We start from the raw sequence: 17,758 nt of genomic DNA, 5'->3' as shown, positions 1-17,758 counted from the left end.
AGAAAACTTTAGTTCAGAAAATAGAGAAACACGAGTATGTACAGGATTATTATAAATGTTTCTAACATCGTAAGTGGCTATGCCCTTTACTTAGTGCGCCGCTACGCCAACTACATGTTAGAAACATTTATAATAACCCTGTATTTGCAAAATAGTAGAGAACTACCGATCTCGTTTTTCTTCTTTAATTAACTCCATGCTCCTGTGAATATACGAGTATTTCTTTATGCAATCACAGTATAGAGCTATAAGAATCAGTAGTTTCACTCGCGGGTTCAAATGGTCGCAGATCTCGAATCAGCTGACGAACTCGCAGGTGACTGCGCAGTGGGAAGACCGCTGCTATTTGCTATTTTATTTATTTATTTCTCGGTTACTATTAAGCCCATTCTGACATACGGCATATCTTTGAATTCAGAAAAATAATCTCTTTCAAAATAGGAATAAAAAAATATATATATTTGAAAAAATAATGTTGACTATCATCTGACCTTGAATAACTTAAAAAAAAATAGTCTGTATTGTGCTTATAGAGTTTTAAAAGTGATTTATTCCAGTTTTTGTTTTATTTAAATTGAGCCATAAATAACGGAGATATGGCTAGCGGCGTTTTTAGGATGCACCTGTATATAAAAATTGTTTAATTTATGTATTCCCTTATTCCCACTGATTCCCTTCATAAAATATTAAATAATATTTGAATCCTCTAATGTCATTTTCATTTCCGGCCTAGTTTTAACTCTCACATCTACCCCTATGGTTTGGAATTGACTACGCCACTGGTAACTCGTGGGTGAGTTGCGCAGTGCAATTTGATGACAGAAAGATAAAAGGTACCGCCGCGCCGCCGAGTGAAACTACTGATTCTTATAGCTCTATACTGTGATACAATTATGAAGTACATATAATGAAGCATCAGCTAAGGAGCTTTAAATTTAGTACCTACCAAGGTTTATAGGTTTGCCATTCTTATGAAAATTAAATTATTGTTAGTTGATATACAAAAATTGTAGAAACTTGAATGTATATATGTTACTGTGAAAGACCGAAATCCGGTAAATGTCGAGATACACCGGTGAATGTCAACATTGTCGAAGTTGTGTGGCGTATGTCCGAAATATTGGTCAAATATCATTATTTCTAACTTACACCGGCGAATGTCGACATTCAGCATGCACTCATGGTGTATGTTGAAAAGAAACCTTTTTTTTTTAAATGAAAACAAAAATAAAACTCTATAGGTTATATTTATTTATTAAAACAATATGGAAAACAAATAAAGACATTGTTGTTGAACTTAAAACAAACAATAGGGCATTGTAAATCACAAAACACAACTAAAATAATATCAATATAATAAACGTACCTACACGTACATTTTAATTTTTAAACTGAAATATTAAAAAAAAAGAAAAACACGTATTAACAATCTTATTTATTGCAACAACTTAAACTACCATTCGACACACTTCGAATTGCACAAAAGCCCCTTGTTTTTACAGCTGCATTTAGCCGTGGAACACTTCCTTTTGCAATTACAACGTGTGTAGCCTTGCCCTCCACTTTTTGAATTAGCAGAAGCTGCTTCTCTTAGTGACATTTCTTGAGTTGAAACCTCGTCCATGGAAAGTAACTTTTCTTTACAAATTGCAAACTGATTACGGGTGAAAAGCTGCTTCAAGGTACCATGTTTGTTTGCTAATCTATAAAAGTCAGAATCCTCTATTCCAGCAACAACCGCTAACACATTTCGGGGGTCTGTACGACCACGGTCGACATCAGGGTCTTGAATTCTTACGGTATCACCAATTTGGGCCGGAGGAAACTTTCGTTTTGAGGTTCGCAACATTTTTGTTGCTTGAAGTAGAAGATTCTCTTTTGCGGCTACTCTTTTTGAAGAAATTAGCTCGTGTTGTTCAGTCAGTGCTTGACATGAAGACGTACTAGGTTGCGGATCAGTCAGTGCTTGAGATGAAGACGTGCTAAGTTGCGGATCAGTCAGTGCTTGAGTTGAAGATGTGCTAGGTGGCGGATCAGTCAGTGCTTGAGATGAAGACATGCTAGGTTTTGTATTTTGGTTATCCACGTCGCTTTCATCTAAAACATGGTCATCAATATGGTCACTACCCAAATTTTCTTCAAAAGTATTAACATAGGCTTCAAGCTGTTCTTCGGTTTCAATGTTTGCAATTTGCCCGCGAGGGAGAGATGACGATGCTATGCCCCTTTTTGGTTTAACGCCAAACAGGGCTTCATATGGACTCTGGCGTATTCCTTCGTGATAAGTTGTGTTTTTGGCGAATTGGACAAATGGCAAACCTTCTGACCATTTATTTGAATCATCCATGCGGTTAACATATTCTGTATGTCCTGATTGGCTCTTTCGACTGAGCCTTGTGTTTGACTGTGACGAGGCTTTCCGTGCACTATTTTAACATCTTTCCACATAGCGCATAGTTCAGATATGACTCGATTACTGAACTCTCTATCATTATCCGAATGCAAAATAGCGGGAGCACCAAATGTTAAAAAAATATTAAGAAGGTGATATGCTACTTCTTCCGCTCTCTTGCTTTTTAAAGGTCGTAACTGGACAAACTTGGTTAAATGGTCTTGATATACCATTATAAACACGTAATCGCCATCCCTGTGTGATTGCAAGTCTATCAAGTCGACTTGACATCTAGAGTTCAATTCGGAGCTGACCATTGGTTTCACAACAACACCTTTTTTAGGCGCACTGTATTTCATTTGTCATTGTTTACACAAATTTAAATACAACATTAGAACTTCATAAGTAATATTTTTGTATCTGACTTCTTCTTTAAGCATTCGTGTTCTTCCTCCATGACCTGTTCTTATGTGAGTTTCGGAAAGTATATTAAACAACTCATCATTTGTAACATAATACTGGATATTCGTTTCTCCTGGTTTTAATGGCACAATTAGCTTTTCTTCATCACTAACTTTTAAAATGTCAAAACGTTTTAAACGTCTGTAGTCCAAAGGTGTACTATTACCATCATAAAATTTTGGACATCAAACTTCTGTCACATTAAAAAAATTACTCTAAATCATGCTTTATTGAAACTGTCACATGAAAGATGAAATTGTTGTCAATTTGACACCGGTTTAAAATATAATTTTTTTAATATGCGAGTACATTTGAGTATTTGTTTTGTATTTTTTATTAATTAAAACCTCCTTCTATTCCATTTGTCTGATTTTTACAACTTTTTGAATATTTTCTCGGTAAATCTGACATTCACATTTTCAAAATTGACACAATCAAAATTGAGGTTATTAATACATAAGGGTCGTTTTAGAATATATGACAGCACGATGACATTAGTGTCCAAAATTTTTTGATCGCAATAGTACTATTGGGTGATTCAAAATGATTGTGGCCAAGTATGGCAACTATGTACGAAAATTTATGTGGCAACTGTGTGAATGGGGTAGAGTTGACATTTGTATGACATTTCATAAGCGTGCATTTGATTTTTTCAATTCCATTACACATCGATTTGACAACTTACAAAATTGCGCGACTATGAACTGTCAAAGAAATGTCAACTCTACCCTTCCCACACAGTTGCCACATAAATTTTCGTACATAGTTGCCATACTTGGCCACAATCATTTTGAATCACCCAATACACTTTCTTTTAGCAAAAATCACTTCAGAAACGATTTTAGAGTACCTTTCTTGAGAAAAATAAAAACAATTGTCTTCTCGTTTACTTCCAATTAAGGCATGTAACTTTTCAAAAAACTTATCACGATTCACTGCAGTAGCCATTGAACACAAATTATAATTTCTGATAAAAAAACTAAATTAGCAAGCTTGCACGCACGCTGTCAAACCTTGCGAAAGAATGACGAAGCCAAGAAACAAGATGCTGTGATGCTGGAACCGCCCAAGAACTTGTTGCGACCTGTCGTTTCCGACATTCACCGAAGATCATTCGTGTTTGTCGACATATACCGGTCAAAGTCCGAATGTATAATAAAATTAATAAATGTTCGGTCTTTCACCAAGGCATTTGGTATTTGTCGACATTCACCGGCGAATGTTGACATTCACTACTTTCGGACTCTCACAGTAACATATACATATAATAGCTTAAAAATAGCTTAAATATTGTTAGTTGATATGTATACAAAAATTGTAGAAACTTGAATATAACATATAACATACAGGGAATGGCAGGACTGACGCCCCACAGAAGACTGGCAAATTCGTGGGATCACGCTGAAACGTAAATTAAAAACTATATTTTTTTTACTCTCAAAATAAGCGAGAAAAGACATTGCGAAATTGACCAATCAGACGAGAATACCATCGAGGACTTAATTGGTCGCTACGCAATCGAATATTATCGAACCGCGCGAAACTTTTTATAATCAAATGGTCCACTGCTTTTTTTGACAGATGTTTGTGTCATCTTGACAATTTAAACATTTTAATTTGTCATTGTGTTTTCTCAAGATCTGAAATCGTGTTGCAAAACTCTGCCGAGATGTATTCAACTGCCGATTATGTTGAGATGTTATTATCTTTGGAGAATGCGGACGGAACGCTAGGGAGGCAGCAAGAATTTTGTCTGATCGTTTTCCTGACCGACCTTCTCCTGATCACAAAACAATTTTGAGAGTACTTGCTAGGGCTCAAGAAACAGGAAAAGTTTTGCCGAACCGAAATGAAATTGGCGGAGGTGCACGAACCGCACGGACCTTGGCTAATGAAGAGGCAATACTGAATATCGTTGAAGAAGATGGAACTAGGAGTATAAGAGAAATTGGCCAAGAGGTAGATATCTCCAGCAGATCGGTACATCGCGTTTTGAATGAGAACATACTTCATCCTTTCCACTATACTCGGGTGCAACATCTCGAACCAGAAGATTACCCTGCTCGAAGAAATGTTTGTGTTTGGTTGCTTAATAAAGCGGCAGATGAAAATTTTATTTCACGGATCTTGTTTTCGGACGAATCAAGTTTTGGTCGGCAGGGATGTTTCAACCATCGAAATTTGCATGTCTGGTCGTACGATAATCCAAGGACTACTTATCCGCGTGCATTTCAGCGTCGATTTTCCGTAAATTTGTAGTCAGGACTAGTGGAAGATTCAGTGGTACCTAAGTCAAGATTGTAAAAAATAAAGAATGCGTGTTTAGGTATTCTTTATTTTCAGATCGGACCTTTTGAATTCCCTATGTGTTTAACAGGAGCTGTGTACGCAAACTTTTTAAACATGGAACTGGCTCATTCACTTGAAAATATTCCATTGATTTTTCTCGTAAATCAATGGTTCAAACATGACGGGGCACCACCCCATTTCAGTCGCAATGTGCAAGGTATTTTGAATCGAATGTATCCTAATCGTTGGATCGGACGAGGTGGTCTAAGCCACTGGCCTGCACGATCTCCGGATCTCAATCCTCTGGATTTTTTCTTATGGGGGGTACGTGAAAAACGTTGTTTACAACCGACCCATTCATAACGAGGAGGATCTTCGAAACAGATTACAAGAAGCTTTTGGAACAATTACACCTGAAATGGTCAGAGCCTCTAAATTAAACTTACTACGGCGTGCACAACTGTGTCTCGAAATGAATGGTGGACATTTTGAGCATCTCCTTTAATTCTTCTTTCTTTGAGTTTTGTTTGTGTTTCGTTTTGTTATTATTTGCTTTCGTTCTATTAAATTCGCTTCTTTTTAGAACCACCATTTGTTGTTTGCTTTACGACTTCCGCCCAATAATAAATTTGTATTAATAGTTGCGGGCTATACGATGACAACTTTTATTAAATTTATTGACATTATTCTTAACCTACATTTTTTTGACAGTGCAATAATGTGCTAAATTTGACAATAAAATACAGTCGACCAGATATTTTGAGTAGAATGATAATATTTTTGGGAACAAGCAACGCCCCAATTTATTCTGTTCTCCCCTAGTTTTTCCGAGCTTGACTAACGGGATTGGTGGATTTGATATGCTTCTAAGTCGATTAAAAAAGCAGATAAGAAAAAAGAATCAGTCTTTCCAGTAATGTTATTGCTGTCGGCACAAGTCAGTTTCCTCTGGGGCGTGAGTTGTGCCACACCCTGTATAATAGCTTAAAAATTTTGCATTTCTTTGAAAATTCAATTCTTGTTCTTTCTATTGTTTATTTTGTGGATTGAATGTTATTATGCGTTCTTCCTTCTTAATTGTGTATTATAATTTTAATAAAGTAGCAAAGGAATGGATTCTCCATCGTGCCCCTTTGAAAACAACATTAAAAAAGCTGTCAGGATTATTTCAAATAATTTGTAATAAGAATTAGTAAATTCTTTTGTCTTATATACAGGCTGATTCATGCAGCCCGTTCGTTAGAACCTTTCTGATTTACCAAAATCGTATTAATATGAAAATTCGTAGCCGACTATAATCGACTGCTCCTGGTTCAAATAAAATATTTTCAAAATGGTGACAATTCCGGAAAATCGACGCTATCTTTTTGAAGTGAAACTTTTTACGGGAGGGTCTTGAAATTCTGATCGGCAACCTTTTTGTGTCACGAAAAGTGGTGGGGGTAAACACTATTGGGTCGAGTGGGAGCAGTGTCTCTGTCTTTGTCACACTCACGGCATTTATCGATAATGTCCTCTCTTTGATTTGGAGGCTTAAAAATGAACAATGAGTTACGCATTTCGATATTGTTTAGTGTTATCGTTGTTTATAATTTATTTTCTTCATTAAAATATACAATTTTGTTGTGAATATGCTATTTAAAAGTGATTGATGAATAATTACAATGTTTCCCTGTAATACAAAAGTTTCACTTCTATCGTGCGTCTTTACGACACATTCTGTTTTTTTTTTTAATGGAAAGGCCCTATTTTGATTTCAAATTTCGATTCTACTTTAAATTTTGAGTTTAGAACGTCCTTTTGTCAACACTTATCTGTCTTTTTTATATGAAAATTGGTAGCCAACTATGATCGACTGCTCCAAGTTCAAATAAAATATTTTCAAAATGGCGACACTTCTGGAAATACAGGAAATCGACGCCATATTTGTTTTTTTAAATAGAATTGCCCCACTTTGATTTCAAATTTGGATTCTACGTTAAATTTTGAGTTTGGAACGTCCTTTTGTGAATACTTATCTTTCATCGTATTTGACTTGTCATCTTTTGCTCAAAAATGCGGGGTTGCAGGGCTTCATTAAAAATCCTGAACCATTGGAAATAAATAATTGATTTTTTTAATTGAATTTCTAAAAGTTTGGAGGATCTTTTGGGCGACTAGTGACATTTTTTTGTGTTTCATATGCCTACTGCAATTTTTCAAAGTTGATAAACAAAAAATGTTGAAAACTTAATTTTTTTAAATGGCAACTACCATTTCCGACACTAGATACAGGGTGACTGACGAAAAACCTTTGACGCTGTATCTTACTTATTCTTTATCCGATTTGAATAAATGACACATCAAATGAAATAGTTCGAAAAACACTTCATTATTATCTTATTCGATATTTTTTTCGAGGTCTATTTTTTGACAGACGATAGCCAACTTTTTTTTTTCAAATTACACTCTATATATTTTTTTATTCGTTCTTATAAAGAATCTTCTTCTGAATATTCTTACATTAAAAGAAAAAACAAAAAATGTATTTTAAATGAAAAAACTTGAAAATCAAAAATCAAGTAATCAAATTTGTTAACAATTCAAAATCGGGGTTTTTCCTGACATACTCGCACACTCTTTTTTCTTAAATCTTTTTGGGTACCTGGTGAGGTCAAATAAACATTGTCTCGAAAGTTTCGAATGAATATAAAGAAATCCAATGAATTCAAATCTGGGGATCTAGCGGGCCATCGAATAGCTCAATGAGCACCCATTCATCGTTCACCAAAATGATTTAAATTATTTAAAAATACAACATTCATGCGTGCATTAAGTGGTATGGCGCCGTCCTGATGAAACACGACTCTATTCAACACTGCTAATGGTATCTCATCCAGAAAATTGCTTATTTCGTTTGATAATAAATAATATGATATTTTGTTTGATTGAGACTGCTATCAATAAAAAAAGGGGCAGCAACATTATAAATTATATTATTAAAAAAATATATATATATATTTTTTTTTTATTATAAAAATGTTATGACAAATGAATACTCAGAGCTTACTTAGTCATTTCGAGCATTTAGAACAGACTTCTCTCTTGTTTATTTTGGTCACTTGATTTTCAAATTTTGTACATTTACGCTTTAATTTTTTGACTTTTGTTTAGTGAATGGGTATAGTTCTTCGCATTTTTATATTTAGAAGACAAATCTCTACAATACTGAATAAAAAAAAATGTACAGTGCTATTTGAAAAAAAGAAGCTGATGTTCATCTGTCAAAAACTGGACGCAATATATTTTTTTTATTTAGTTGGTATTGAAGTGTTTTCAAAATTATTTCACTTGATGTGTCATTTATTCAAATCGGATAAAAAACAAGCAAGATACAGGCCACTTTTGTTAACATTGTGTATGCATATTTCCAGCCGTTTTGGCGTAATTTCTATTTTTGAATAAAATATTCTTTTTTTTATGAAGCAATTGTTTTATTTGAATTTTTTTCAAAAATCACATTGCAATAAAAATAGTAGATATGTTACCACAAAATAATAAAAAATAACCAAATTAATAAAAAAATATTTTAGTGAAGAATGGCCTACCACAGTCTGGCAACACTGCTTCACCAACATTTAGTGAAAAAATTCGAAATCCACTAAACCTGTATTTGCATTATTCAGTTCAGATAATGCGTTATTGCACTGTGATGTATACTTTAAAACTATTTGTGGACAGAAAAATAACGGTGTTCATTACTGATATACATAGTACACTGACCGGCACAAAAAACGACTCACTTTGAATTTTAAGTAATTGATTGCCTTAGAAAAATGTTTAGGTAGTATGTTTTATTGATAAGTGTTATTGAAGTTATTCTTTGCCAAAGAATATCCGACAAACAAAAAATTAAACAACAAATAAGATTTTCATGAAAAATGATAAAAGCAATTTTTTAGAAAATTTTTAATGTTGTGAAAAATTGCAAAATTTGATCAGTATTTTGAATTAGTATCTCGTATTGCCTCCGCGAGCCTGTATTACAGCCTCCATACGTCATGGCATTGATTCTACTACGTTCACTATGGCCTGATCATCAGGAAGATCCCATTCTTCTTGAAGAACAGGAAACATTTCGTCTAGGGTGGCTGGGGCGGGGATTCGAGCTTTAACTTTTTTTTCTATCATGTCCCAAACATGCTCGATAGGATTTAAGTCTGGACTCCTCGGAGGCCACTCCATGCGATTGATACCAACTTCATCTAGGAATTCATTAACAACTCTGGCCATATGTGGTCGTGCATTATCGTCCATCAATATAAAATTGTTGCCAATAAGCAATAAGTGGTACAAAAGGAACCACGTGATTTAGAAGAATATCTTCAATGTACCTATGAGCGTTCATACTGCCCCTATCAATCAACACAAGGTCCGTACGCGCGTTTCCCGGCCCTTTCCCAAATTCTTTGTCGACCATCTGGAGCTCGTAAGCAAAAGCGGGACTTATCTGTGAACAGTACTTGGCTCCACTGTTCCATATCCCAATTCTCATGTTCATGTGCGAATGCAAGTCTGTTGACTCGATGCTGCCTGGTAAGCTCTGGGCCATGTGCAGGTCTTCTGGCCATGAGATCAACTTCACTAAGGCGTCTTCTGATAGTCCTATCACTTACATGCACATCTCGAACTTCAGCAAGGCGATTTCTGACTTCAACAGCAGTCATGGTCCTGTTACGTAGTATTGCTAGGGTAAGGAAGCGGTCATCTCGGGCGATTGTACATCTTTGGCGACCTGTTCCTGGCCGTCGACTGTAAGATCCAGTTTCCAAAAAGCGACCCAATGGTCTGCGGACACACGAGCACGACTGCGTAATTCCAAGAGATTGTGCGACATAACAAAACAATTTGGTTGCCATGGTGACCATAGCACTCCCGATCATTGAAAATATCCCAATTTAACTTTTATAAAAAAAAATAAACACATAATTTTAAGTTTATTTATTTAAAAAAATCATAATGAGTCGCTTTTTGTGTCGATCAGTGTATATTAAAGAACAAGTTTTTATAAGGGTTGATTTGGCGCACGAGTCCCAGGTGTAGACGAGTGCGTCAATGCCCCTATAAAAAGAGTTTTTTATTTTATTTTTTCGAATTTGCACCCTTTTTAAATAAAAAAATTAAATTTTCAAATTCGAGGGAATTTTGTATTAATTGGTAATGGTTTTGTAACCACAACCAGCCACTTGCTTTTCAAATTTAATTTATGCATAAGATTTCTTGAATTAAAGCACTTCTAAAAATGCCAGCAAGAAAATAGATTACTAGCAAAAATGTACATAATAAAATCATTAGTCATTACATACTATGGCGGACAAAAAATTTTGAACGACTTGTTATTCCTTTGACATATAAATGCCTTTTTTGTCATGTCACAAGTGACAGATAGTCAATCATAGATTAACACAAAAATTTTGGTGTGCCTATGTCGGCTCACGAATGGTGAACGTGGATGAATCTTAATCGTTTCGTCTTTGCCATCGAAATTGCGAAAGTCGCTGCAGCCCCTAGGCTATCGAGTGGTGTAGAATGTAGATACGTATATGTACCTATCTAGTTCTTAGAGGTTTAGCATCAACACAAAATCAGGAATGTCTTCATCATAGATGAAACCAAATTTAGTTCTATTTACGTCAAGACAGAACGACCCAACAGGTTGTATTTTGGTACGCAAATATCAGAAAATTCAAAGTACAGATCAATCCACAATACTAACAAATTATAACATTTATTTATTAAACTTAAAATTAAAAGTTTAAAATAAAAAAAACTTTACAACTAAAACTGAAGAAGTCAATATTTGATCATTGCTCCATTTTGTTGTACAACCAAGAGCAATCTATTCCTCATGGACAGGCACAGATTTCGGTGATAGTTCGGGGGTGTCTCGTTCTGTTCCACGGAAGACACCCGCCTTCTTCCAGAACCTGGACGCCGAACCACCGTCCCAGTGTGTTCCCACTTCCGCATAATGCCATGGATAGTGCCCTTCGATAATCCTAAATTCGTCGAAATTTGCCCATACGACATACCCCTCTGGTGAAGGGTTACTATTTTGGCTTTAGTAAATTCTGATACGGCTGCCATTGTATCACTAAATTATTATTATAAACTTGATAGACGTTTACTTCAAACCGTCAATTTTTCGATTTAATTTATAAACGTCATAATAACAGTACAGAACAGCTTACAATGACATTTTTTCATATGCCAAAATCTGATCGTTCAAAATTTTTTTTCTACTGGAGTTTAGAAAACTTTAACATTGTAATACTAATTTGAGTTAGGAAAAGTGAAATATTTCCTACTAAGGGCGGAAATAATATTTCAACACTAAAAGTTCAATTTTGGTCGTTTCCTGGGATACGTAACGTAAAAAGTGGTATTTAATTGAGAGAAAACCTTAAACGCCTTCACAATTTTTCATTACTAAATTGTTCCTCTATGGTAACGAAAGCAGAACAATTTTGATTTCGCTTTTTAATTTAGAAAGAATTAATAGAATATTAAAAATATCCAAATTTAATGTATTTTCCAAACTCCAGTAGAAAAAATCATGTGTGCAATACGTAGGAAATCCATTTTTTTCCGTACGCGGCATGTTTTTGATCTCGACTAGCGTCTCGATCAAAAATCCCATGCCTAATACGGAAAAAAATTACATTTCCTAACTTATTGCACAAATAGCTATTGTCCGCCATAGTACAAATTAAAAACTTCAGTTAACAATAATGTTGAAATTGACATGTGACAGCCATATTGATAGTTGTGCTATAGGTACTATTATGACCCAAAGGGGCCGGCCACAAACAAACTCCGGTTGTCCAGATCGGGGAGCAGGACAGGAGAGTGAGACTCAGATACGCGGGGACAAATCAACATTTTTTATTTGTCCTGAGATACAGGGATGGCTTGCCAGATTTCGGCACCTCGCAGGGTGCGGTACAGTGGTGTACCGGTCGTTCCTCGCTTGCTACTTGCGGTATTCGTCGGGTGGTCCTAGTTAAGTGGGGCCGAGAAAATGGTCTGAGGTGGAACGTACAAGGTTTTGGCGGGTGTTCTGGCAGCCTGGCGGAGCTCTTCCCGAGTCGGGGCTCTCCTCTTCCCTGGCAGGCGCGTCTGGGAAAGATCCTAAGGCGATCTGGAGAAGATCGGAATGAGATCTGAGGGATCCTGTGAATCCTAGAGATTCTCCGAGATGATCCTGCTGGTCGCTTTGCGTAGCGAATTACCGTAATTGATCCGTCACCTGGACGTTGTGGGGGCCTGATCTCGCAGTGGATCGTGGTCCCTGCTTCCGCCGGTTCGATTTAACGGTCAATGGACCTTCGACTCCGGGACGCTATCACATACAAACGCCCGGACTCTGGTTCGAACGCGGCGAAAACGATAAAGCAAGGTGGTTCGGACGACTCTTGACGGTGAAAAAAAGGAAAAATGTGCTATTGCGATTTGCGTCGGCGCTCTCCGCGAGGGTGAAACGGTTTAGTGGGGCGCAAGTTAGCGAGTGATTTTGCCGACCGATAACTGCGTCACAGTACCTTTAAAAACAAATACAAGACAATCGTCAAACGTGACAGGTAGAATTTATACAAGTTATAAATTCGAACATTTTATTGAAAGAAAAATGAGTTGACAAAAGAAACAAACATTGCTTTCCGCAAAAGACAAAGTGTGGGTGGTTAACTGCTGCAATGAATTTCAATTTAATAATTATTATTATAATCTTTTAACAATGTTTTCCATTTTCTGGAGTACAAGCTCACTCTTAGCATTTGAGATACGTAGTCTCAGCGAAAACAGTAAATATTTTTTTTACATTTTTTAGCGGTACAGTCACTGAATTTTTAAAAACTTTGACACTGACAATTCACATCTATAACGATTTTACTTTATTCAACGAAAACAAAATTAAACCAGTTTGTAAATATCAAAAATGAGCATCTTTTCTTTATTCATGCCTTCACAAGATGTAATACTACATCGACTTCTTATAAAGAAAGGTAAAAATCAATTTGTTAAAATTTTTAATAATGATAACAAATTACGTGCAGTAGCTGAAACTTATATACTGTATGGTGCTAAAACGGCCTAAAATTTAAATGAATTAAGACATAAGCGTTTCTAATTTTATTGTATTTATTAATTTAAAGATGAGTTTAGGTGGTCCGACAGGGAAACCGTGAGTAGAGTTGAGTCATTTTTACTAAAATCTGCACAAAGGTGGTTTACTGCATGGCGATCCGCTGACGAAACGTGGGCCAATTTCAAATTAGATTTTACTGTGTCATTCCCTAGGCAGAAAAATTTAGGAAAACTTTTAGCTGATGCAGTAAATTACCGAAGTACAGTTGCGGCCGTTGAAAACTCAGACACTTTGACAACGCCAAACTTTTAGCTTTGTAAATGGTATTGAAAGTGACGTTTCTCAAAATGTCACTCAAACATTATCCACATTAATTTCTCTCGCAATGGCTCTTATAGTCACACCGTCCCTCAGTCAAACACATGTTTGCAAATCAGATAATTGCGGCATTTCAAAAGCTACGCGCGATTCTGACCTAAGATGTCAAATACTGACACTGACTTTATAATCTTTGATGAAAATCCTGTTTACGCTAATCAAATTTCGGAATTTATAGAGTGTTTAAATCTTTCCTGTCTGAGATTTCAACGGCCGCAACTGTACAATCGGATAGCAAAAAAAACTGCTACAGTATGTTATTATAGGCACTTCCAAAACTCACATTTTTTATTGAGTTTTGGAAGTGTCTAAAGCAACACCATGTACCAGTTTTTTTTTTGCTAGTCGATAGTACCTACTGACGCGCGCAGTTACGTGGAATGTACAAGAGTAAAATTAGAGAAATTAAAGTCTTTGCGGGCAAGTTGGTCTGATACTGACTTAATTGAAATAATTGCACATTCAATTGATGACCATGCTGTGCGAACTGCGGCGTACAATAATGGTACTATCGGATAGCAAAAAAACTGGTACAGTATGGTACTATAGACACTTCCAAAACTCATTCAAACTCATTCAGTTTGGAAATGTCTACAGTAACACACTGTACCAGTTTTTTTTTTATTGCATTTTTGGCCAATTACGTAAAAATCTCTCTAGAACCACCAGTCGTTAGAAATGAAACTATCCCCCCGAAAAAGAACTTTTTCTCAAAGGTTACCTTCGGTATCCAAGCAAACCACTTGTTTTTCCTACGGCAAAATAGGCCACATGGCACGAGACTGTGTGAACAAAAGGTTTGATGGTCCTGCAAAAAAAAAAAACAACAAGAAACCAAACATGCCTCCAGATATTGTAAAAAGCCCGGTCATAATATCGCCGGCTGTTCCGCCGCGAAAACAGAAATGAATAGGTGTAGGTAGACGCCTTCCTAGTAGATTCAATTCAAAGAAGAGCACGTTTTGTTTAACTCTTTTTCTCCGAACAGTAGTCTGAAAACATTATCGATAACTAGGGCCCGGATTTTAGGCAAAATGGACTATTTTTATTTTTTAAGGCACATGTATGAAACTTGTCTATAAATGATTTCTGGCTTAATTAGAGTAATTAGAGCCATATTTGATTCTGCCTATTCGGCGTAAAATGCCCTTTAAATACCTATTTTACCTTTTAACTGCCTGAACATGCCTAAAATGACCAAAAATCAATTTCATTTTTGCGGTTTTTTCCCAATTTTCGAATTCTGGGAAGTTTACGGTATTGAAAATGTAAAAGTGGTACCTCAATAAAATTTACAATGCTTTATGATTTTAAAATTTAAGGAGATGTAATTACTGAAATGTACAAAGTGCAGTACAATACAGGAATTACTTTTTCGCTTTTACGGTTGGGACCATGATGTCAGCGGTAAATACTCCGACAATACCTAAGTACCACAAACCATTAGACTGGACTGGCATAAATTACAGAGTTTATCTGTTTGCCTCTGTTCGAAGGGGTGCAGGTATACGCGGTCTAATGTTTTCTGATACTTAGGTATTGTTAGAAGCTTTAACGTTTATAAAATGGTCCTTGCCATAAAAACGAAAATTAAAATCCCGAAGTGAAACAATAAGAGAAACCTTAAGGGTGTCATTTTCTAAAAATTTAAGAAATATAAAATTAACCATCTCCTCTGAAATTTGGTGGGAGACGTAAATATAAGCATTACAAATTTGTCATTTCTCGTTTACTTTATCTCCGTGCAGTGGTCGTGTTTCTTGTGAACCTGTTTAAAGTGAACATAATGCCGAAACAAAAAATTAGTTTACGCGAAAAAATATTACAGTGGACAAGCAAGAAAGATTTATATGAAATAAAATCAACCCGAGAAATGTTTTGTAAAGCTTGTGGTAAACTGGTAAGTTAAGCATAATTAAAAATATGTCATTTTATATTTTTTACTTATTTGAAAATTTTATTTTTTGTAGTTTATATGCGAAAAAAAATGTCACTTGCAACAGCATGAGCAAACGGCCATCCATAAAGAGAACATTATGACACCGCTTCGGCAAACGTTGCTGACACAGAACTTGGAGGAATCGGCAAATAGTACATTCAATATGGAACTTTGTAACGTCTTTTTAGCTGCCAATATACCATGGCACAAACTACAAAATCCTGCGTTTCAGAATTTTCTGACAAAATATTGTGGTAGAAAAATTCCGGATGAGTCTACTTTACGGAAAAATTATTTACCAAAATGCTACAAAGATGTATGAACATACTATCTTTTAATATTTAATTTAAAATTATTTTCACTTTTAGACTATTGACCGCATTCGGAATGAGCTGGATCCTTTTAACATATGGGTTTCAGTTGACGAAACAACAGATGCACTTGGGCGATATGTGGCGAATTGTCTGGTTGGGAAACTTTCAGAAGATGAACCTGGAAAATCTTATCTTTTGGCGTCTAAACAATTAGAAAGAACAAATCATGAGACAATAGCTAGATTCGTAAATCAATCTTTAGGTAAGGGTTTTTCACTTTTTTAAATTTATTTTGATTTAAAATTTCTATGCGTAGAAATCTTGTGGAGTACCAGAGTTGTTGCTGAAAAGTTTCTTTTGTTTGTAACGGATGGAGCACCATATATGATAAAATCTGGTAGACACCTTAAGGTGTTTTATCCAAAAATTGTGCATGTCACATGCTTAGCGCATGCTTTAAATCTAGTGGCTGAAAAAATTCGCTATCAATATGAAGATGTGGATAATTTAATTTCGAACGTGAAAAAAATTTTCGTTAAGGCACCTTTGAGAGTTGAAATGTACAAAGAAAAACTAAAAGAAATGCCACTGCCTCCACAGCCAATTTTAACACGATGGGGAACATGGCTTCAGGCTGCTATGTTTTACAGCGAACACTTTGATTCCATTAAAGAAGTAAGTATATAAAAGATAAGCAAATTAATTGATTGTTAAACTGTTTTTAACTACTCACAGGTTGTCATGTCCTTTGATGGAAGTTCTGCTGTTGCTATTCAAAAAGCACAGTCTATAATGAAGAAACCCGGAATAAAAAACCAATTAATTTATGTTCGCAGTAATTTTAAAATAATCTGCGAAAGTATTACTCAATTGGAAAAAAATGGGTTACCTTTAACCGATTCAATCAAAATTGTTGAAAACGTATTTACCTCCCTAAAAAAATCTCCAGGCCCTGTAGCAGCAGTAGCATTAAAAAAACTTGAAGATGTTACTGAAAAAAATCCTGGATACAAATTTCTTCTAGAATTGGCAAGAATTTTTAGAGGTGAAGATGTGCCGGAACATGACACCAAAATGGAAGAAATTTATTACAAATTTGCGCCCATTACCTCTTGCGAGGTAGAAAGAAGTTTTTCAAAATATAAGTCCATTTTGGTGGATAACCGACAATGTTTTAAAGTAGAAAATTTAGAGCAATATCTTGTATGCAATGTAAATACGTAACAATGTAAATAACTAACAAACTTGTAGTATTGTATATTAATTAATAAAAAATAATTAGTAAATATCTTGTTGTGTGTACCTACTTAAAACTTTAAAAACACATTTTTTAATTTAATTAACCACAACTTTAAGGACCTAGTATGGCTTATTTTCAGTTTTTAAGGGACTATTTGCAGTAGTTTAAGGGACTATTTTAGGCACCTATTTCCGACTTTTTAATTGCCCAAAATCCGGGCCCTATCGATAACGATTTGCGATTATGAACAAATTGCCTTGTCGATACGGGGTCGACGTGTTTCACTTATAAATGAATCATTAGTAGACAAATTAAAACTTGCAAAAATCCCTCGTATCACTCCGTTACAGTGGTTTGATGGTACAGTCCTTCTTTATCACAAAAGCTTTAGTGGAACTCCCCGACGTAAAAATGGAACTCGATTTCGTCATCGTACCACGTAGCAACTCAAGTTATAGGAGGAAATATTTACGATCACGACGTAGTTTTGTACATACTGTTCAGAAAATCGTTCCTAAACCCTTGATTAACATTATCTCAATAGGTTCGAATATCAGTTTGGTCACCAACCTAGACATTGCGGGTAGACAACAACTGTCGAATCTGCTTTCAAGTTTTT

At 35.5% G+C, this 17,758-nt stretch overlaps 1 protein-coding gene and 1 pseudogene across 1 annotated transcript; one reads left to right on the top strand and one right to left on the bottom strand.

Annotated features, from left to right (window-relative positions):
* Window positions 1-1,026: 1,026 nt before the first annotated feature.
* On the bottom strand, window positions 1,027-4,115 carry LOC138124138 (KRAB-A domain-containing protein 2-like; annotated as a pseudogene).
* A 10,543-nt stretch (window positions 4,116-14,658) lies between these two features.
* Window positions 14,659-17,187, top strand: LOC138124440 (uncharacterized). The gene is made up of 5 exons (XM_069039486.1): window positions 14,659-15,546; window positions 15,617-15,901; window positions 15,954-16,161; window positions 16,216-16,574; window positions 16,635-17,187. Exons 1-5 carry the CDS (start codon window positions 15,433-15,435, stop codon window positions 17,121-17,123), a joined length of 1,455 nt encoding a protein of 484 aa, XP_068895587.1. The 5' UTR covers window positions 14,659-15,432; the 3' UTR covers window positions 17,124-17,187.
* The last annotated feature ends 571 nt before the right edge of the window (window positions 17,188-17,758 follow it).

Source organism: Tenebrio molitor, chromosome 2 (genome assembly GCF_963966145.1).
Source record: "Tenebrio molitor chromosome 2, icTenMoli1.1, whole genome shotgun sequence".
NCBI lineage: Eukaryota > Metazoa > Arthropoda > Insecta > Coleoptera > Tenebrionidae > Tenebrio > Tenebrio molitor.
This window is presented reverse-complemented; position numbering and strand designations above follow the sequence as displayed.